Below are 22,879 nucleotides of genomic sequence, written 5' to 3' on the forward strand. Positions count from 1 at the left end.
TGGGTAACAAGCAAACAAGACAACTAATCACAAGACTGAACTAATAATAAGACAATGAAACATGAACCAATGACATAACATAACTGCTAACAAGATAACAAGACTCATGAACACAAAACCAACATGGACAAAACACATGAAACAAGAGAGGATCACATGAGGGAACCGATAACATGGCATGACAATGAAACGGGAATAAACTTTCAAAATAAAAGACATGAACAAAACATGAACAAAACACTTAAATGTGACAAGATGCAATTTAATAAAACATTTTGTCTTGAATGCAGGAGTTGGTAAACTCCGTAGGTGGCAAACCTTAAAATTGTGTGATTTGCTGTTATAACATCCATTCAATTAAAAGTATGAGTGTCTAAATATGCATATATTCATTGGCCTGTATGGTATTTCATTGTGGTATTCTCTCAGATGAATCTCTTTGACTGGGATTCGGTTATATAATTTGTCTGTTCATTATTTAACTTAATTGTGAAAATAGTTATTTGATTTAGTATTTTACATTTAAATGACAAATCACATTTTTTTTTTTTATAATATATTTTATACATCTTATAAAAATCAGATGACCGCTGGGGCAAGTTTATCTTCTTCTTTCCCAAGGTAAGGCGACATCTTGTATTTAAACATTCTAAACTATCCTAAAAATAGTATATATTTTTAATATTACTAAAAGTAAATGTATGTTTAAGTACATTCTTAAGGGTATACAGCTTTGACAAAATTGCTACTGCATATTGATCTCAGAAATGGATGAGCATGTGATTTCCATACAGTAGACTATTTTGTGATTTCTATGAATTAAAGATCGAACCATGTAGAAATTGAACGTGCGTCTGTATGTAGGGGTGCACGGTCTCACGCCACTCTTGAAAAGCTGCCTCTACCAGCACACGGAACTGACTAGAATGAAGCAGCATAATGAACTTGAAAGGTTTCTGAGCAAGTATGCTCGTGAAATGGAGCCAGAATGTGTGACATGTCAAACAAATCCTGTTTAGGAGCTTAAATGAAATGGGATAGATTGACAAACAAGCAAAGGTGAACTGAAAAAGTGTGTGCAAGCAAGGAGGCCTACAAACCTGACTCAGTTACACCATTTCTGTCTGGAAGATTGGGCCAAAATTCCAGCAACTTATTGTGAGAAGCTTGTGGAAGTCTACCCAAAATGTTTGACCCAAGTTAAACAATTTAAAGGTAATTCTAACAAATACTGACAAAATGTATGTAAACTTCTGACCCACTGGGAACGTGATGAAAGAGATAAAAGCTGAAATAAATCATTCTCTCTACTATTATCCTGACATTTCACATTCTTAAAGTAAAGTAGTGATCCTAACTGACCTAAGATAGGGAATGTTTTATGATTAACTGTCAGGACTTGTGAAAATTTTAGTTTAAATGTATTTGGCTAAGGTGTATGTAAACTTCTGACTTCAACTGTATGAATGGATATATACACTGATGGCCAAAAGTTTGGAATGTACAGATTTTGCTGTTTTAGATGGAAATTGGTACTTTAATTCACCAAAGTGGCATTCAACTGATCACAATGTAAATGGATCCAGCATCCATCACTCCAAAACCTTATCCTTGAGTAATCATGCTAAATTGCTAATTTAGTACTAGAAAGTCACTTTCCATTATATCAAACAAAGTTGAAAGATTTTTGGTTTGTTAAATGAAGCTTAACATTGTCTTTGTGTTTGAGTTGTAAAAGTATGTAGTAGACTGGCATGTCTTAAGGTCAATATTAGGTAAAAACGAAACTGCTTTCTCTAGAAACTCATCAGTTAATCATTGTTTTGAGGATTGAAGGCTATGATTTCAATGCTTGAAATCACCAAAAAAATGAAGATTTCATACAAAGTTGTACAGTACAGTCTTCAAAGACAAAGGACAACTGGCTCTAACAAGTACAGAAAGAGATGTGGAAGGCCAGATGTACAACTAAACAAGAGGATAAATGCATCAGAGACTCTAGTTTGAGAAATAGACGCCTCACATGTCCTCCGCTGACAGCTTCATTGAATTCTACCTGCTCAACACCAGTTTCATGTACAACAGTAAAGAGAAGACTCTTATGGGAAGAATTGCAAAGAAAAGGCCACTTTTGATACAGAAAAATTAAATGAAAAGGTTTGAGTGGGCAAAGAAACACAGACATTGGACAACAGATCATTGGAAAAGAGTGTTATGGATCTTAACCCCATTGAGCTTTTGTGGGATCAGTTTGTAAGGTGTGTGAGAAGTGCCTGACAAGACAGACACATCTATGGCAAGTGCTACAGGAAGTGATGTCAAAACAACCGGTACTTCTTTACCAAGTCAATACTAAAATAAAAAATATGTAACAATGCCAGTGTTTCAGCAGTATCGGTAGTACAGAGTACAGACTCAATTTGTTCCCTGCATGCTGTCTGACTGACACAAGACTGTATTGCTGTCTGACTGCTTTCAAATGCTCATATGCTTATGAGGGGGTGCCGGTTCTCATGTAACACTGAAATTGACAATTAAACAAAATAAATTATATGTCCAGTTGTTATCATTAAACATTAAACCAGGCGACGACATGTCTGGGAATCAGTACTGTCACTGTCGCTTTGTCTTGCCCTTTCCTCTTTTTTTTTTTTTGCCCTCCTCTCGTCCCCCTCCCCAGCCCTAAAGAGGTAGGCAAAATTTTAAATGCCATGGAACAATATTTACTGAATAATTCATTATTGAATTAAATAAGTACAGTCTGCCTGTGCTGTGTTTTTCAGCACACACATGAAGTATGTGAAGCTGCTTAAGCTGAAAATACAGACTGATCAAAACAAAAAATTGCAAAATTTAACGTATAAATATTTGTATAAACATTAAAAGATTCAACAACTAAGACATAAACTGCACAAGTTTCACAGACATGTGACTAACAAAAATGGAATAATGTGTCCCTGAACAAAGCAGGGGTCAAACGTAACAGTCCAGGGCTCTTCGCTGACCATGGCAGAACACTGACATTCAATCATGCACAGAACGAGCAGTATGGCTGGGAGGATCATGTCAGGATGAGACTACAGGAAGGGTACCACATGAGGGAGGAGGATGTCTTCCCTGTAATGCACAGCATTGAGATTGCCTACAATGACAACAAGCTCAGTCCGATGATGCTGTGACACACCACCCCAGACCATAATGGACCCTTCCCTCCAAATCGGTCCCGCTCCAGAGTACAGGCCTCGGTGTAACAGTCATTCTTTCTACGATAAACGCAAGTCTGACTATCACCACTGGTGAGTCAAAACCGTGGCTTGTCAGTGAAGAGCACTTTTTGCGAGTCCTGTCTGGTCCAGCTAAGGTGGGTTTGTGCCCATAGGCGACATTGTTTCAAGTGATGTCTGGTAAGGACCTGCCTTATAACAGGCCTACAAGCCCTCAGTCCAGCCTCTCTCAGCCTATAGCGGACAGTCTGAGCACTGATGTAGGGATTGTGCCATCCTTTACCTGTCCCGCAGGTGATCGTATTCGGATGTACCGAACCTGTGCAGGCATTGTTACACGTGGTCTGCCACTGCGAGGACAGTCAGCTATCATTCTTGTCTCACTGTAGCGCTGTCTTAGGCATCTCACAGTATGGACATTGTAATTTATTGCCCCGGCCACTTCTGCAGTCCTCATGCCTCCATGCAGCATGCATAAGGCACGTTCACGCAGATGAGCAGAGATCCTGAGAATCTTTCTTTTGGTGTTTTTCATAGTCAGTAGAAAGGTCTCTTTAGTGTCTTAAGTTTTAATAACTGTGACTTTAATTGCCTACCGTCTGTAAGCTGTTAGTGTTTTAACGACCATCCACAGGTGCATGTTCATTAATTGTTTATGGTTCATTGAACAAGCATGGAAAACATTGTTTAAACCCTTTACAATAAAGATTATTTTTATATAATTATTCCAAAATGATCTTTAAAATTCAGTGTCCTGAAAAAGTTTCTTTTTTGCTGAGAATAAAAGAAATTCACTGCTGTATAGTAAAATGTAGTATTTACTGTAATAACAATAATCATTTTTATTATATTTAAGCAAAAGTGTTGTTCTAAATAGAAGTTTACATCAATATTTTCATTTATAACATGAAGCTCTGTTGTGCAGCTCTTTTATTAATTTTTTTAAAAATAAATTAAATAAAAAACAATGGTATGTTGAAAATACATTTTACTATTGCTATTTGATTAATGTTTTAGTTTTAGATTAATTTGATTAAACAATATTTTGATGATAAAATCGATTAAACTGTAAAACATGGATTGGGGTGGGGGGGTTGGATCTTCCCTGCAGGAGATTTCTCTATGGATCTAAAGAATCTAATGGGCAGGGCTGGACTGGGAAGAGATATTGGCCCGGGATTTTACATAGCAACTGGCCCAAAAGGTTTGTTTCTGAGTCATTTTCTGCATAATGCGGCGGCTCATTTTAGATTATCGCAGCCCTTTTGGCTCTTTTCGTGGCCAACCCACCGGCCCGCTCGGTTCTCCCAATGACTACTCCATTCCTGATTGGCCTCAAAGTGCGTTGGCCCACCGGGAAAATGCCCGGTATGCCAGATTACCAGTCCAGCTCTGCTAATGGGTGTGGAATTCTAACAATGTTATCTTTGTTAAATAGTGCAGCAACAAAACCGTGTCAACTTTTTTTGGACCTTCACTGTGAGAGGTGTGTTCTGAGAAATATACCGCTGTCTCTGTCATTTGTCTGCTTACAGCGTCTTGGGTGTGATAATATTCTAGAGTCACCCCAAGAGGAGGACCCTTGCCTACAGTGTGGAGGAAATGGACAGACGTGCAATTTAGTCAAAAACAATTTCTCGATGCACAACCTGCCCAAAGGTAACACTCCACAGCTCCAACAGCCCTGAATGTTAGATTTATGGTCCCTGTGAGTAAACATGCCTGCTTGGGTCTTCCTTGTGTCAACAAAGATGTTTTGTCCCCTACTTACAGGTTACAATCAAATGTTCATTATCCCTGTTGGGGCTACAACAATCAGTGTCAGGGAGACACTAGCCACACGCAATTACCTTGGTGAGTGTATGGAAGCAAAGTACACCCCAGTTTAGAAAACCGCTTTCAAATTTAAGGCTGGATTTCAAATTATTTGGCATCATACACTTATTGACTTGAAAATTGTTACAGACATAAACTGAAATAAGTCACACACTACCTGACTTTCAAGTCAATTTGATACAGTCACAAACTCATGCAGAAGCACACAGCCTCCAGTTGTAAGAGCCGCACGACAGATGTAAACAAACATGGATACAGGAACTGGCTGTTTTTGTTATTGCTGCTACTCTGTGTTCCCAGATGCAAAATAATGCATGTAATAAAGTAAATTCATGTAATGTAATCCAGACTTAAGTAAACAAGCCAATCTCTGAGATGGACTGGGTCTTCACCTAAAGCTTGAGTGTATAATCTCAATCTCATTCACAGGTTTGGCATTGTGTATTTTCTTTTCTCTGTTTTATGTCGATTTCTATGACTGTGATTTTTAAACCATTGTCACCTAATTGTTAACTTTTTTATTATTGCATATTGCTTCTAACAGCAATCAAAAACCTGCGTGGTGAATACTACCTTAATGGACACTGGGTGATTGATTTCTCTCGTGCTACACCTATTGCCGGCACTATGCTATATTACCAGAGGGGAACAGAGGGGGAAAAGACCCCAGAAGTAATCACTGGACGTGGCCCTACCACCGAGCCCCTAGTGATAGAAGTAAGAGCAAATTTCATACGTGTGTTGTCCTTATTTGATTTGAATATACTTAGTATTCCTGACAGGCTGCCATCACTGTTTCTGTTTCTCTTTAGCTAATCACTCAAGAGCCCAACGAGGGGGTGGAGTATGAGTATTACCTGTCTAATGGACCCTCTACAGAAGGCTACTACTGGAGCTATGGTTCCTGGTCTGCATGCAGTAAAGCTTGTGGATCAGGTCAGTGACTATGCCCTAAGGCACTTTGCCTTTACTAAACGTGTCAGGCTTAGACAAAGTCGAATGGTTACTTATGTGACCTTGGCTTTATGAATACCCAATGATTGCCAAAGACTGTTTAACGCTAGGGGATGATTGCAGCACCAGCCATGTAAGTGAGTAGCATATACCAACAGTTACATTAACACATAGACTGGGCTGAGGGAAATTTAAGTGGGCAACAACATGATGCTTGTTCTGGTTATTTAAAAATATATAAAGTTAATATTATAAAATACAATTCACATGAAACAATTACTTGAATACACCTCTACTATGATGAACTTCAATTTGTGGTTGTGACAGTATTTGGCCCAAGGATGACACGTGAGGCCAGGCTCAAGGTGAGGCTTTTTAATATATATTTTGATTGACACTATAAACAGATATGCCACTGAAGCACACAGCACGCTTCTAGCGCCAGACTTTCTCTTCCTCCCTCTGGAGGCCCTCTGGCTGCCTTTTATGCCGCTCTCCCCGTACTCACTGAAATTAGACACAGATGTTAGAAATAATTTAGCTCAGGTGTAGGCGCCCTTACCGCTTTTCTCTTCCGGACGGGCGCTTGACCACGCCCCCGCTGCCACAGTGGTGTAACCATCTGGAGACAGAAAAAAAGTATCATTTAAAATTGAAATTCAAAAAAAAAAAAAAAACCCTAAGCCACTGTTACTCTGCAGCCAGCTTTGGAATGTCTTATTCCAACATTACAAAAATCAACAGTGAATTCTAATGGTCAACCGGAATTCAACAAGCCATGGTTACATCACCAGCATTCTGCTTCATTCTTACTGACCACCAAATTCCATATTTAATGCAGATGATCAAAACTAACAAAATCATGAATTTATGAAACAGAACTTATCTAAGCCATAGAGCTCACAGCTTAAGGTGAGGCATTGCTAAATTTTCAAAGGTACAAAGTGGCCACTTCGTCCAGGTGTTCACAGAACATATGTGCAGTCAAGACAGTTCATTAAGAAGAAAGAACTCTGATGGGATTGCATGTGACTTGTCAAGGTAAAGGTTGCTGAGTCTTCTTGAATGCTAGAGGGATGACCTTCATCTTGATGGGCACCACCATAATAAAGAACTGATCAGATCATCTGAACTGTGCAGTTGTATTTATGTATCACCTCAAAGCCCTTAATAAAGGTCAAGTCATGATTCTCAGCGACTCTTGGAAGAAACAGCCAACATGAAAGCTGTCTTCATGGGCTTCCACTTCCCACCCCAGTGAGGATGTGATGTGAGCAGGATTATAACGTCTTGCACACATCATAAATCTGAAAATTAGATTGGGGAATTGCAGAGTGGGATAAGTGCAGCAGAATGCGGCAGTTCGAGAGAGAGAGAGCGTCACATGCAGTTGCAGTGTGTGAGTTTTTATTCTGTGTTTTGTTTAAGTTCCTATTAAAATAATACTTTGATTGTTCAGCCGGTTCCTGCCTCCTCCTGTCCCATTTTAACCATGTTACATTGGTGCCGAAACCCAGGAATGAGGAGGGATGTGAGAAGAGCAGGGCCGGGCCATGATTACGCATGCCTGGCCCCCAATCGGGTTAATCAGCCGAGGAGAGGGATGAGTGCAGCAGAATGCGGCTGTTTGGGGGAGAGAGAGAGAGAGCTTCACAGTGTGTGTATTTATATTCTGTGTCGAGGAGGAGGGCAGGGCCAGGCCATGACTATGCATGCCCGGCCCTCAATCGGGCTAATCAGCCAAGGAGAGGGGAATCTAGCAGTTCGGAGAGAGAGAGCCACACGCAGCTGCAGTGTGTGTATTTATTTTTGTGTCTTTTTGATTAAATATTATTTTGACCGTTCAGCTGGTTCCCACCTCTCCTTTCCAATTGTAACCTTGTGACATTGGTTCCGAAACCCGGGAAGGCGGAGGGATATGCTGTCATGGAGTTCTCACCACTGCCATCCATCCGAAGAGCAGCCGCGGCCATCCGCCGGAGGACGGAGGTGTTGCTGCTAGCCGCCTGGATGCGGAGGAACGTCCGTTGTCCGCGAGTGGAAGAGGGGGTCGCTGCCGGCCACCTGGAGCGGTAGAGCCGCCCGCTGCCAGGGGCGGAGGAGTTCCCTACTGGCCACCAAAACGCAGAGGGACATTCCATCCACCAGGGGTCGGAGGACTGGCTCCGGTCTCCCCGGGGAGGAGCGGCTGTCGTCCACCAGAGGGTGGAGGAGTGATCGAGGACCAGGCTACGGCATGTCTGGGAATCAGTACGGTCACTGTCGCTCTGCCTTGCCCTTTCCTTCACCTCTTTTTTTTTTTTGCTTCGGTTTTCCCTCCTCTCGTCCCCCTCCCCAGCCCTAGAGAGGTAGGCAAAATATGAAATGCCATGGAACAATATTTACTGAATAATCCATTATTTTGTAGAGGTGGGTCAAAATGACAATTTTCCCCAATGATTTAATTGAAAAAATACAGGTCAAAACAATCATCTTAGAAAGGGGGCAGCCTCATTTATTTTATTTTTACAGAGTGATCGATATATTTATTATTAAAGCAGTTGACTTCAGCCCTCTTTGTTGCTTTATTTGCCAGTGGTTAAAAAATGGGATCAAAGGTGTGTTAAATATATCACACCTTATACATACAGGTGAATCAAAGATATTTTAATATCCTTTTAGATTCTGGTTCAAAACAAACTTATCTTTTGGTGTTTTCATATTTAATATTTCATTTGAACCCTATGTGGTTAAATTCCAGAGATATGGGGCTCTCAGTGTGGCTATGTAACACAGTTGAAGGATGGGCAAGGAGGAGGCGAGAACCGGCTTGTCAACATAAATTATATTTTAATGAGAAACTTAAACTCAAAAACACATAAACAAACACACATGACGGACATGTCCGTAATTCTCTCTCTCTCGAACCATCGTCACCGGCCGCCTTTATCCCTCGCGCGCCTCATCAGGCTGATTGGGGACCGGGCGCGCGATATTCCGACCGGCCCCGCCCCCCTCCGCTCCACAGGCTCCATGCATAAGTTGTAAACTTTTAATTTAAACCAAATGTGGGTTACATGGTATGTGCCATGTAATCCTGAACAAATGTCTGAATTACAAATAATGTTGAAAATAGAAATGTTCCTTTTATTTATTTACATAAAAATATTTACTTTTTTTTTGCCAGGGATGTTTTTGCAATTCGGTTGATATGACATTGAATAACCATTTCTGTTCACTGTAAAAAGGCTACATGCAATTGTTACCTTAAGGATTTTTTTTCTTGATCTAATTACTTTTGCTTATGTAACCTAATTTTATCAGGTTTCAGTCCTATTAAACAATATTTTTCACTTGAGTAAGGCCAGTTCATTTAGATATTATCATATGAAGCAAAGTTTACCTGAAAAATATTCCTGACAAAACATGTGTAGTGTGGGTTCAGAAATTGTATTCCACATATTTTAGGTTACCAGTCCCGTCTGGTCTTCTGTACCATTGATAACGAAGCCTACCCTGATTACCTGTGTGCCTCTCTTCCTCGACCCCTCAGTAACCGCACATGCAATGAACATCAATGCCCACAAACCCGCAGGTAGGATATTTCACAATTTCAACACAGCATAAACAAACATATCAACACTTGATATTCAGTTAATAGCCGAAACTAATGGCTTGGTTAAATTTGTTCCATTGATGCTTTACCAGGTGAGATTTCGCTCTAAATTTTGTATTGAATTTCAGTAGCTATTTGACCTGTTCATATTGTTCCGAATGTGTCAAAAGTTTGCGGTTGCTTTCTGACTTGTGGAGATCCATTGGGTCTCACAGCTTTGGCTGTACTGTTCCTGTTCTGTAAGGATGGCGTATGTGTACGAGCCGATGTTGTGGAGGCCAATGGAACCACCACGAGTCAATGTGCAAGTATACAGGTAACAGCCCCCGAGAGGCTGATGTACTGCAACGCATGACCTCAAACTCACACATGTCCAGTCTCTGCAATCTCTCAAGAATCTACAGTGTTTCATATGCTCGGGTCAGAAACTCTGGACCAGATTATGAGATTTTTAAAATATTTTTTTTTGTGTTGGTGTAATGGCCTGGGTGTACTTCATTTTTCTGCAGGCCGGATTGGATCGTGCCCAGTTGACCACATTGCCTTTCAAAGTCTAAACTTTGACCATGGGCGTATACAAACATATTGGATGCATGCACACTACAACTGTTTTTTGATACTGTTTTAGTACAGTCAACAGCATGCAGCCACAATGTGCACAGACGAGACACTTACCACGTCTCTAAAAATATGTGCCGCACGAGGACAATCCGCACTGGCTGTGCTTATGATGAAATTTGTGTCATGCATACTGTGCGTGAAGCGATCAGCAATGCAGACAACCGAAGTATACTTTGGCCTCAACTGTTACCATCCCTTTCCTTGTGAGCATTACCCCAAACTATATTAAAACTTGTCCTGTACAACACAGCACAAATATATTTGTGTTATAAGTCAGCTACACTTTTTGAAATGAGAACTAGAAAGTCAATTTTTTGAGTTCAGTCTGCTCTACATGTTTAGTGTGACGCTTTCTTTGTTAGAGTCTTGTGAGAGCCTTGTCTCCCTTGTAAATCTGAGTAGGATCTCTGTGTTTTATAGACACGGCAATAGTTTCACCTCAATAAATATACCACGTATCCTCCTTTTAGCAAGACATTCATCCTGTGTCTCTAAGCTGAGCTGTTGTCGGAGTTGTAAGTAGGAAATTGGCTGTTTAAGTGTCTGTTTTGTGAGCACTATAGATCTATATGTTTTTATCTATAGATTTTTGACATATTGTGTGTATTACACATGTGTTGTAGATAGATCCACAGTCTGGGTGTATGCTTTGTTAACTGGATTCAGGTGGTCTCGTATACATTTGTGTGTGAAACAGAAACCAGGATTTGGGTGATTAAAATCAAAAGCCATTAACTTGTCATGATGGAATCACCCTGGGCATTTCCTTCAGATGTTTATGTACAGACGCCTGAAGTTCTCATGATCCCTGAGCAGATCAACCTGGCAGAGAACATGTGGTTTTCCTTTTTGTAGTGGGAGAGACCGAATTCTTTTGTGCCCTCGTGACATATCTTTATGACTCTTGAGGCTTCTGGATTTGACAAAACTTGCTTGGCTTTGACAAGCTAAGTGTTTTTATTAAGCACTTATTTTGTCCTTCTCATTTTCCAAAATTCTGAAATCTTTCTATGCTAAATCATGTACAGTCGTGTACATGTATGTATTTGTTAACTAATAAAACGGCTTTTGACTTTTCACTTAAAAGGAATATTTTGGGTTAAATTGAACTTAAACATCTGTCCATTGTTAATGCATAACGATAAGTTCATCTGCCTAGAAAAGCAGCCCTATTGCTAAAAGGATTAAGACAACTTAACCGCTCAAAATTACACATTTTGCCTAAGAATTCATGTGTTCAACCCTCCTATGGTTTTCATTCATTTTTGACCGAAATACATTTGAATAAAATATTATAATAATGGTTTCTTTTATCTGAGCAGTACAAGACTTGGTGCCTTTTCCTCCATTTGCCATCTGAACATTTGGTATTTGGTATTTGTGGTCAAAATTGACCAACCATTGAAAATTAATGTTCAATTTTTAGTCTGTCAAATACAATCAATAAATCAGCCACAATACAAAAAACATCTTCAGTGCAAAATATATATACACACACACACACACTTACACACATGCAAGAATGAACTGGTGAGACTTTAACACAAAGTTGTTGTTTTTGACATTTTCAAATAAAACCAATAAATCAGCCACAATGCTAAACATACACACTTAGAAATGAAGGGTTGAGATGATAACACACTCACAATGCAGAATACACACACACACACACACACTCCTTTTTTTTTTTTTTAAGTGTTACACATCTAAACCGTTTTTGAAATACCATCGGAGGGTTAACAAAAATACAATCTTAAAATTTCTGCTTTTAAATCCACTTACTATAAATGTTCTTTTGTTTGTTCTTTAATAAACTGATGAACGTGTCAAAAATATTGTCTGTAGTAATTGACATCATACCACAGATGCGGTTGATAGACCTTTAATTGTTTTATAACCCACTATATTCCTTTAATCCATGAATGACCCAAAGCTGTTTCTTTGGGTTTGTTGGGCACTGTGGGACCGAGCACTTTATTGAATGGCAAGGGATGGAGTTTAGCTAAATAAAACCACTAAATCTGTAACTCACTCTTGTTGTTCTTGCTCTCTGGTGGTATCAGTTGGGTGACTGACAAGTGGAACCCGTGTCCAGTGACTTGCGGTGGGGGCTCTCAGGTGAGGAGAGTGGAGTGTATGTCCCACGACTCAGTGGGATCTCGAGTGGTTGAGGACTCGCAGTGTGCCGCTTACGCTCCCAGACCTCTCAGCCAGCAGACGTGTAACATGCAGAAATGTGCTCAATACAGAATTTCCAGCTGGAAACAGGTAAATAAACTATATGTAATATAATTATGTAATTCAGATGTGTATGTAATACAGATATGTCAGATTATGTTATATGTAAATACAAAGGGGGGAATTCACGAAGAATGACTTGCGCCCAGGAAAAGTGTCAGTTATTTGAATGTGCTAGTTTAGCATCTGATTCACTTAAGGAATTATGCAGATCAGGCAATGACTCAAACACACCCACAAAATTGCTTCTGAATGCCATATGCATGCACGATTTCGATCTTGCGGGCAGATTCAGAGCGCTGTATAGCGAAGGATGCAGCAGACCACCATGATCTGACACACAGTGATCCAAACACGTGATCATCTCTTTAACATGCCGAAAGTGCGCTTGACTACATTGTGCCATGTATATGTGCCAGGTTATAAAGCTCTTCTCAATCATTTGATCATTATTTGATGAATTACTGCTGATATGATCAATAGAAAGTACAATAACATCTCTATAAAATAAAAAGGATAACACAATATCAATTGCGCCAGGCAATTTTCGTGAAAGCAGCGTAATCTATTATAAGGCTAATTAACATACAAAGGAGGTGTGTTTGCATGGAAAGTAATGACAATGACTTAAAGCTGAAGTATGTTACTTTTTCAGTGTTAATACTTTCTCCTGTCCCATCTTAATATGCAGAGACAGCGATAACAGGTTTCTCATTACACAAACTGTAATGTTTACGATAATTTAATAATAATTATGTAATAAAGCAATCTCTAATAATGTTTATGTTCTTTTGTGTAGCACTTCATTTGACAAAAATATCTCCAATATGGAACATCTAATAACCACAATATACATCATAACCTCTGGTGTGTTTTTGCTTCAACGGTCAAAACCGGTGGAAATATAACAACCGTTTGGCACAAAATGTCCTGGAAATGTCCTTGAAAATTGTGTATAAGTAATCCATTCACAGGTTCATTTTCTTGAAAACTGTAAACAGTATGCCTCTCTCTGTGGTGCTGTGAAAATTTGAGTTTGTTTTGAGTGACCCATTTCAAGAGCAACAATAACATTTACTCGACCAATGCCGTGAGTTTGGGGTGGGGCTATCTGTTTGTTCGATCAACGACAGACAATGTTTTTTTAACAATTCTGTTTGGTGGCGCTAGTGCCGCAGAAATTACATAAATTTTCATTTTAATACTGAAGATGCTGCAAAATTTCAGCACTTAAGTTAGAAGGTGGTTAGTGAATAAAATGCAGGTTTTTGAACTGAAATACCATGCACAAAAGTAGCGCAACTTTTTTGTGAAATCACAAAATAGAAAATATCACTTACAGGATGTTCCTAGCTTTTCAAATAGAGTTCAACATTCTGGTTCCGGAAGTAAAAAAATCTCATTTATTCTTCATAGGGTAATTGATTTTTAATGATAACATATACACTTTTAAAGGCATACATACTGTGAGCTCAGATGGCCAATGGTATATGCTTTTGTTGAAGCAATCAGTCCATGTTATTTCAGCTCTATTAAAAAAAAAAGTTAAAAAAAATCTTGTTAAGAAGTAGCGGAATTTCTGGTGAAGAACTACACTACCCATGATCTTGAAGGGAAATTAATCAGAGAATTCTAACAAAGCCCACCAAAAGAGCAGTGACCGCCCTCTCACATGACGCACAATGTGAATGACGCAGTTGAACTGGTCTCCTTACACTCTGAAACTACGTGTTTTGTTGCAAATATCTCTGCATTTTGCAATTGAATCAAAATCCATTGTTTCTAAACTTATAATCAATAGTTTTATTTATGTATGGTTTTTAATATGATTGCATTATTCCCAATGCTTCATGGGATTGTAGTTTATTCCCTCATTAAAGACATTTAGTGTACACAGTCTTGTACCCTTGTCTTTTTGTCAGATTTTAATATAATTTTATGCTTTAACCTGTTCAACTCTTAGGGTTTTTTGGGGGGAATTCTGCCTGAAACTAACATACCCAAATCTGAAGGCTCCTCTTACCCACATACAGTGAAGTAAATGTACAAATTTGGTCTCATTTTAAAGGAAACTTAATTATTTTTTAATAAACTATTATAAACACAAAAATAGCCTTTTAGTTTTTTTTCTTTGATTTATATTTTTGAAAGTGCATAACACAAGCCCTGTATGCTCTTTCTATGTATGGCAAGTTTTGTTTGATTCCACTAGATGACAGCAAACACTAAAATAATTTAAAATGTTCTCTATCATTTGCCATTCAAAAGGTCTTACTATGAAACCAAAGGGAGGCCATTTAGTGTCTCCAAGGTCCCGGGTTATCCAAAATGCAATAACAAGTTATTACAAAGAATATTACACCAAACATCTAACTTTTACTATTTGATATACATGACAACAGCACTTACAAGTATTCCCAAACAGGTATTCTTATCTTCTTTTCAAAGACACACAAAATATTAGTAATGGGATAGATGAAAATGAGACCTGAGACATGAAAATACTCCAGATGTATTTTTGTTATTGATAATATCATAACACATGTATAAACTAAAATAAAATTTAAAACAGTAATATATTGTAACATTAATACAAAATACATGTGCAAACATGTAAACTTTTCTTTAGAACAAGCAAATATTGAATGTAAAAGACAATAAACAGAAATATAAATTGCAAACACAAACTATAATAAGTGTTTGCAATGTACAGTGAGGAAAATAAGTATTTGAACACCCTGCTATTTTGCAAGTTCTCCCACTTAGAAATCATGGAGGGGTCTGAAATTGTCATCGTAGGTGCATGTCCACTGTGAGAGACATAATCTAAAAAAAAAAAATCCAGAAATCACAATGTATGATTTTTTAACTATTTGTTTGTATGATACAGCTGCAAATAAGTATTTGAACACCTGAGAAAATCAATGTTAATATTTGGTACAGTAGCCTTTGTTTGCAATTACAGAGGTCAAACGTTTCCTGTAGTTTTTCACCAGGTTTGCACACACTGCAGGAGGGATTTTGGCCCACTCCTCCACACAGATCTTCTCTAGATCAGTCAGGTTTCTGGGCTGTCGCTGAGAAACACGGAGTTTGAGCTCCCTCCAAAGATTCTCTATTGGGTTTAGGTCTGGAGACTGGCTAGGCCACGCCAGAACCTTGATATGCTTCTTACAGAGCCACTCCTCGGTTATCCTGGCTGTGTGCTTCGGGTCATTGTCATGTTGGAAGACCCAGCCTCGACCCATCTTCAATGCTCTTACTGAGGGAAGGAGGTTGTTCCCCAAAATCTCGCAATACATGGCCCCGGTCATCCTCTCCTTAATACAGTGCAGTCAGCCCTGTCCCATGTGCAGAAAAACACCCCCAAAGCATGATGCTACCACCCCCATGCTTCACAGTAGGGATGGTGTTCTTGGGATGGTACTCATCATTCTTCTTCCTCCAAACACGGTTAGTGGAATTATGACCAAAAAGTTATATTTTGGTCTCATCTGACCACATGACTTTCTCCCATGACTCCTCTGGATCATCCAAATGGTCATTGGCAAACTTAAGACGGGCCTTGACATGTGCTGGTTTAAGCAGGGGAACCTTCCGTGCCATGCATGATTTCAAACCATGACGTCTTAGTGTATTACCAACAGTAACCTTGGAAACGGTGGTCCCAGCTCTTTTCAGGTCATTGACCAGCTCCTCCCGTGTAGTTCTGGGCTGATTTCTCACCTTTCTTAGGATCATTGAGACCCCACGAGGTGAGATCTTGCATGGAGCCCCAGTCCGAGGGAGATTGACAGTCATGTTTAGCTTCTTCCATTTTCTAATGATTGCTCCAACAGTGGACCTTTTTTCACCAAGCTGCTTGGCAATTTCCCCGTAGCCCTTTCCAGCCTTGTGGAGGTGTACAATTTTGTCTCTAGTGTCTTTGGACAGCTCTTTGGTCTTGGCCATGTTAGTAGTTGGATTCTTACTGATTGTATGGGGTGGACAGGTGTCTTTATGCAGCTAACGACCTCAAACAGGTGCATCTAATTTAGGATAATAAATGGAGTGGAGGTGAACATTTTAAAGGCAGACTAACAGGTCTTTGAGGGTCAGAATTCTAGCTGATAGACAGGTGTTCAAATACTTATTTGCAGCTGTATCATACAAATAAATAGTTAAAAAATCATACATTGTGATTTCTGGATTTTTTTTTTTAGATTATGTCTCTCACAGTGGACATGCACCTACGATGACAATTTCAGACCCCTCCATGATTTCCAAGTGGGAGAACTTGCAAAATAGCAGGGTGTTCAAATACTTATTTTCCTCACTGTATATATTATATAATAATAATCCAGTTGCTCTAAAACAGCCTTAGCACCAATAAAAACTCTCTTTTGCTGCATGTTTTGCTTTTTTGGAGCCATATTGAGATAAAGAATAAACTTAAAAAATAAAGTATGTGTCTGCGTGTGCATCTGCAAGTGCTTCGGCAATATGAAGTGCGTCTCATGTGAGCGCACTTCACATGAGACAGGTTGAACAGGTTAAATCAAAGTTTATTCAAAGATGTGATTCACCATGGACCTGGTTGGTTTGGATCAATGCTTAGAATAATTTTTTTAAGGAGTTTATGAAATCCCTATTGAAAGAAATGAATGGGGAAATTCTTCTGTAACCAAAATGGCTGAAAACACTCTTGCACTGTAATGCTTTATAATTAGCTGAGCTTGCTTAGTATTAAACGTAGAGGCATAACACCATTTGTGCTACAGACTTGAATGAAAACTCATAACTTTTCGAAGCAATCACAAAACACACAAAAAAAATCCCATATACATGCTTTGAAGAAAGGACCTGATATGGACTATGAGTAGGCTCTTTTGATTTTGGCCAGTAAGCAACCACCCAGAGCACTCCAGCAAACACCTAGCAATGACCCTGCAACAACCCAGAACGCAAACAACTACTCAAAACACCTTAGCAATTGTATAACAATGCCCTGGCAACAACCTTGCTTTGTGGTGGCGAGTTTTACATGAGCTTGCACCACTCTCTTTTCTTCACCAAATGCTGAATTCTAGTTTCTTACATATTGCAGTGGGTTCTTGCGAGAATCCAAACATGTTAATGTTTGCATGTTGTGGCACGTGCAGTGCTCTGTGACGTGCGGCTCTGGGCAGCAGACACGAGATGTGGTGTGTGTGGGTTCAGATGTAGCTCCTCTTGAGGACTATATGTGTTGGAACCAGCCTAGGCCCCCCAGAACACAGGCCTGTGAGATGCCCGCCTGCAGAAGCCCCATTGGCTGGAATATAGGAGACTGGGGCCTGGTAAGGATTCAGTCACACACCATTTATACCATATGTATGAACCCTGCCTCTTGAGTGTTTATATATATATATATATATATATATATATACATACACTCACCTAAAGGATTATTAGGAACACCTGTTCAATTTCTCATTAATGCAATTATCTAATCAACCAATCACATGGCAATTGCTTCAATGCATTTAGGGGTGTGGTCCTGGTCAAGAGAATCTCCTGAACTCCAAACTGAATGTCAGAATGGGAAAGAAAGGTGATTTAAGCAATTTTGAGCGTGGCATGGTTGTTGGTGCCAGACGGGCCGGTCTGAGTATTTCACAATCTGCTCAGTTACTGGGATTTTCACGCACAACCATTTCTAGGGTTTACAAAGAATGGTGTGAAAAGGAAAAACATCCAGTATGCGGCAGTCCTGTGGGCGAAAATGCCTTGTTGATGCTAGAGGTCAGAGGAGAATGGGCCGACTGATTCAAGCTGATAGAAGAGCAACTTTGCCTGAAATAACCACTCGTTACAACCGAGGTATGCAGCAAAGCATTTGTGAAGCCACAACACGCACAACCTTGAGGCGGATGGGCTACAACAGCAGAAGACCCCACCGGGTACCACTCATCTCCACTACAAATAGGAAAAAGAGGCTACAATTTGCAAGAGCTCACCAAAATTGGACAGTTGAAGACTGGAAAAATGTTGCCTGGTCTGATGAGTCTCGATTTCTGTTGAGACATTCAGATGGTAGAGTCAGAATTTGGCATAAACAGAATGAGAACATGGATCCATCATGCCTTGTTACCACTGTGCAGGCTGGTGGTGGTGGTGTAATGGTGTGGGGGTTGTTTTCTTGGCACACTTTAGGCCCCTTAGTGCCAATTGGGCATCGTTTAAATGCCACGGCCTACCTGAGCATTGTTTCTGACCATGTCCATCCCTTTATGGCCACCATGTACCCATCCTCTGATGGCTACTTCCAGCAGGATAATGCACCATGTCACAAAGCTCGAATCATTTCAAATTGGTTTCTTGAACATGACAATGAGTTCGCTGTAGTAAAATGGCCCCCACAGTCACCAGATCTCAACCCAATAGAGCATCTTTGGGACGTGGTGGAACGGGAGCTTCGTGCCCTGGATGTGCATCCCATAAATCTCCATCAACTGCAAGATGCTATCCTATCAATATGGGCCAACATTTCTAAAGAATGCTTTCAGCACCTTGTTGAATCAATGCCACGTAGAATTAAGGCAGTTCTGAAGGCGAAAGGGGGTCAAACACAGTATTAGTATGGTGTTCCTAATAATCCTTTAGGTGAGTGTATATGTGTGTGTATGTGTATATGTTATGTACTTACCCTTCCACCCTCTTTCTCAAGTGCTCTAAGAGTTGTGGCTCGGGGCTACGGGAACGGCAGGTGATCTGTTCAGACAGAAAGAGAAACCTGTACAGGGTTGAAGAGTGCCAGTCCTCCCCCAAACCCCCTACTGTGGAAAGCTGCAACACCCAGCCTTGTTACAGGCCTCAGGGTACACAACACCTTGCCACATATCACATATGCCTCAACACACTTAAGTTTTAGCCCATTATATTCTCTTCAGATTCAGCTTTTGTACATTTTCTAACAATCATTAGAGGCGCAAACCAAATATGCAATGAATGTATTGCATAGGTGCGCCACACAAAGGGGGCACAAACGGGGCCATAACCTCCATCTAAAAAAAACGTGTACTTATTTCTTGAGCGTTTGATGTCCCACACACTTAGAGATGTACAGAACTCTGAAGTGTTCAGATGGATATGATGCAGTTTATTAAAGTTTCTCTCTCTTTTGTAATGGTATGAACAGAGATGCCAAGCATGCAGGATCCAACAGGACATGACAACACCATTCAGGGCTTCAAGCCTTACATCCTTGAGGATCCCTCTCTAGGTTTGTTTCAAGACAGTTAACCTTTCATCAGTTCATCTATCCATCCTTACACACTTTTGTTCTGATCCCAAATTGTAATCTTCACTAGTTTAACCACCAAGACAACCTTTATCGACTACCAAGCTAGACCAGCACCTAATCAGCATAAACTAGTCTGGAATAGCATGGAATTTCATAATTATCTGAAATTATCCTTTGACATCAAGTAGACTCGAGTCTAGTGTGAAAACACCCTTAATTGCGATGTCCACAATTTTACCTTCTATCACCACCACTACACCCTTCATGTCACCATTCTCAGAATAGTAAGAGTCTCATTGAAAGGGTCTATAGAATAATCTAATGGATTAAAATTTAATTTTTTTATGGGTACCTAGTTGCATGTGTGTTGTGCGAATAAACTAGTATATAATTTTATGAGAGAGTCTGTTGTGTAAAGAGGCTTCGGTATCTATCTGCAAGAAAAATGTAATAAGGTGTATATTTTGTATTATCCAACACAACTGCAACTCCTCAAAACAATGCAGACAACAATCGCCAGAGCACAACTCTTACCACTCACTGTAGCCAGACTCGGTACGGCTGCTGTCCTGATGGAAGTACCCAAGCCAGTGGACCACAGGGCCAAGGCTGTCCCCAAGACCCAGGCCTACCATCCTGCACATGGAGCAGGTACACATGGTCCTATTCGTCTATCTAGTAAAACAAAAATGTCCTATAATGTAATCCGAGTCTTTAACAATATTTGGAGAAAGGTACTAAACCTCAGTAATTAAAGAAATATTGTGCAGTGTTTTTAACTGAAATGAATAAGTAATGTATGCAAACACTTCTGTCAGGTATGGCTGTTGTAGCGATGATGTGACCATAGCCCAGGGCCCCAACAAGGAGGGCTGTCCAGAGTCCTGGCTACACCGGTCTCCAAAAGTGAGTTTCCTATTTGCCTTTTTCCTGTCATTTTACAGAGGATATAAACATCCACAACAGGGATTTTTTTTTTTTACAAGCATTGTGCAGAAGAACTAGTCGCGTTTGCCAGGTCAGTGGCAATTAACCCTCTGGGGTCTGAGGGTATTTTGGGCCCTGGAGAAGTTTTGACATACCTTGACATTTGTGCTTTTTTCAGTTGCTTAAAAACATATTAATGGCTAAAGTCTGATAACACTGTATTCAGCACAAACTGGGCTACAATAATATGTGAGCAACATGTGTGTACATGTTTGTATTTTTGAGAAAATAACATTTATGCATGGTTTTTGAAAAAAGTCATTGAAATAAGGCCATATAACACACTAAACATTTGTCCACAAACCTTTTGGAACTGGATCGGGTAGCCTAGAGTTTTTGCTACAAAATGATGTGAAAACCATCCTGATCACTCATTCATATAAAACAATATAGAAATGTTACTTTTGTAAGACACATTTACTGTTAGAAAGGAACTATCATGAATATTGATTGTAATTCACACCTGAGGAGACAAAGACACCCCCCAAAAAAAATTTAAAAGAACAGTTTTCTATTTGCATATATTGTAAAATGCAATTTGTGATCAAAGCTGAATTTTCAGCAACATTAATGCAGTCTTCAGTGTCACATGATCCTTCAGAAATCATTATAATATGCTGATTTTCTAATATGGGCATATTTAAAGTGCATTTTACTCATTTAACGTGAACACATATTTGCAAGCACAAGCTTTGTTGAAGAAAATGAGGCATTATAAACACTAGATAAAATATAATCTAAACATTCATATTATTTTTATATCATATTACATATCATATTTATATCATACAGTATACAATTGAAATACCTGCTTTAGCCGAAACAACATTTAAATGTAACTAAAACTTGCCTATTAGGACCTATTTCAAATTTCAATATTCTGAATCCTGGCTGGCAAGTCTGGAAACAGTCCCACTAGTAAAATATGTAGATGTTTATATAAAATAGCATGTCAACTAATGAAAACTAAATGACTTACTCGTCCAAAATTGTATCCCCTGCTGGATCAAGTCTCTCTTCAAAATGCAAATGTTCACCGGAGTCCTGCTCTTCTTCTGAGGAAAATTGTAACTTTTCGTCACTATCCAGAAGGTTTCTCACTTGTGTATCCTGCAATCTTCCAAATGCGCAGAAAAGCGGATGGACTTGTGGTTTTTAAGACTCTGTCGGGGGCGTGGACCATTTGCATTGATCGTCTCAGCACATTACCATATGAATGGCGCGCTCTGCTGGTGGGTGTGATCACATTATGGATAATTAGCTGAGCCAGTAGAAACTGTACATCACTTTGTTTCATACCAATTACACTGCAGGAGAATATTTGATTTTTAAATTTGAATAGGTTTATTTAAAAGTAGACATTTTAAGCTTTCTTTGGACATATGTTTCATGTTTGTGTGATAAGTATTCGTGGAGTTTCAGTTCATTTTTGTGACGTGTTTCAGAAATATGCTTATGAACACAGAGACAGCTGAAAGCGCACCCTTTTTATTTTCTTTATTTTACAAAAGCACAAGATTTTGTTGTTATTGTGAGTGTACACAAATAAAAGTAGACCCTTTACAGTCTCTAATGCTGTCTTACACTTATCTGTATGCCCCAAAATGATGGAGTATTTTAAGTTGATTCCACTGTAATGATGAAAAAATCCAGTAGGACACATCGGCACGTCCGTCAACCTTAAAGATACTCAGGAGGAAATTTCACCACTTTTGTGTGTGGTATTCCAGTGTAAAAACATGCACCTTATTCACTAACTCAGTTATGCAGATAAGTGCTGTATAGCACACGCAATGCATAGGGGTGCCATACAAAGAGGGGTGTTGAAAAAAGCTCAAAGGGGAGCATTCGGTTGGCAAAATGTTCAAGAGGCACAGATGTTCATGTTCAAGTTTTAAAGTATGATTTAAAGTAATATATATTCGGTATACAATATATAATTTGCCATGTTTATATTCTGCATTCATGACGCTAATGCACAACATGCTGTGTGCAGCCAATCAACCCTATGTTATTGTATTTTATTATGACCGTATTACTACTGCAAAGATGGGTGTACAACAGGGTGTCAGACAGGTGTAAATGAGCAGATAACAGACAAAAGAATGATGATTAGAGACATTTTTCTGAATGACATTTGGCTGCAGACAGAACCTGTAT

At 39.4% G+C, this 22,879-nt stretch overlaps 1 protein-coding gene across 3 annotated transcripts in view; it reads left to right on the forward strand.

The window, feature by feature from the left end:
* Window positions 1–22,879, forward strand: part of paplna (papilin a, proteoglycan-like sulfated glycoprotein) — a 73,693-nt gene that overhangs the window by 25,255 nt on the left and 25,559 nt on the right. For 2 of the 3 annotated variants that reach the window (XM_052145124.1, XM_052145125.1), the window contains exons 8-19: window positions 4,760–4,883; window positions 4,998–5,078; window positions 5,605–5,777; window positions 5,873–5,996; window positions 9,462–9,588; window positions 9,854–9,925; window positions 12,294–12,498; window positions 17,610–17,786; window positions 19,157–19,307; window positions 19,628–19,711; window positions 20,239–20,383; window positions 20,551–20,638. In XM_052145124.1, the coding sequence (XP_052001084.1) occupies window positions 4,760–4,883; window positions 4,998–5,078; window positions 5,605–5,777; window positions 5,873–5,996; window positions 9,462–9,588; window positions 9,854–9,925; window positions 12,294–12,498; window positions 17,610–17,786; window positions 19,157–19,307; window positions 19,628–19,711; window positions 20,239–20,383; window positions 20,551–20,638 (1,551 nt within the window). The remainder of the gene's footprint in view (window positions 1–4,759; window positions 4,884–4,997; window positions 5,079–5,604; window positions 5,778–5,872; window positions 5,997–9,461; window positions 9,589–9,853; window positions 9,926–12,293; window positions 12,499–17,609; window positions 17,787–19,156; window positions 19,308–19,627; window positions 19,712–20,238; window positions 20,384–20,550; window positions 20,639–22,879) is intronic. The other variant, XM_052145126.1, reaches the window with a different exon arrangement.

The sequence above is a fragment of the Xyrauchen texanus genome, chromosome 16, assembly GCF_025860055.1.
Source record: "Xyrauchen texanus isolate HMW12.3.18 chromosome 16, RBS_HiC_50CHRs, whole genome shotgun sequence".
Classification (NCBI taxonomy): Eukaryota; Metazoa; Chordata; class Actinopteri; order Cypriniformes; family Catostomidae; genus Xyrauchen; species Xyrauchen texanus.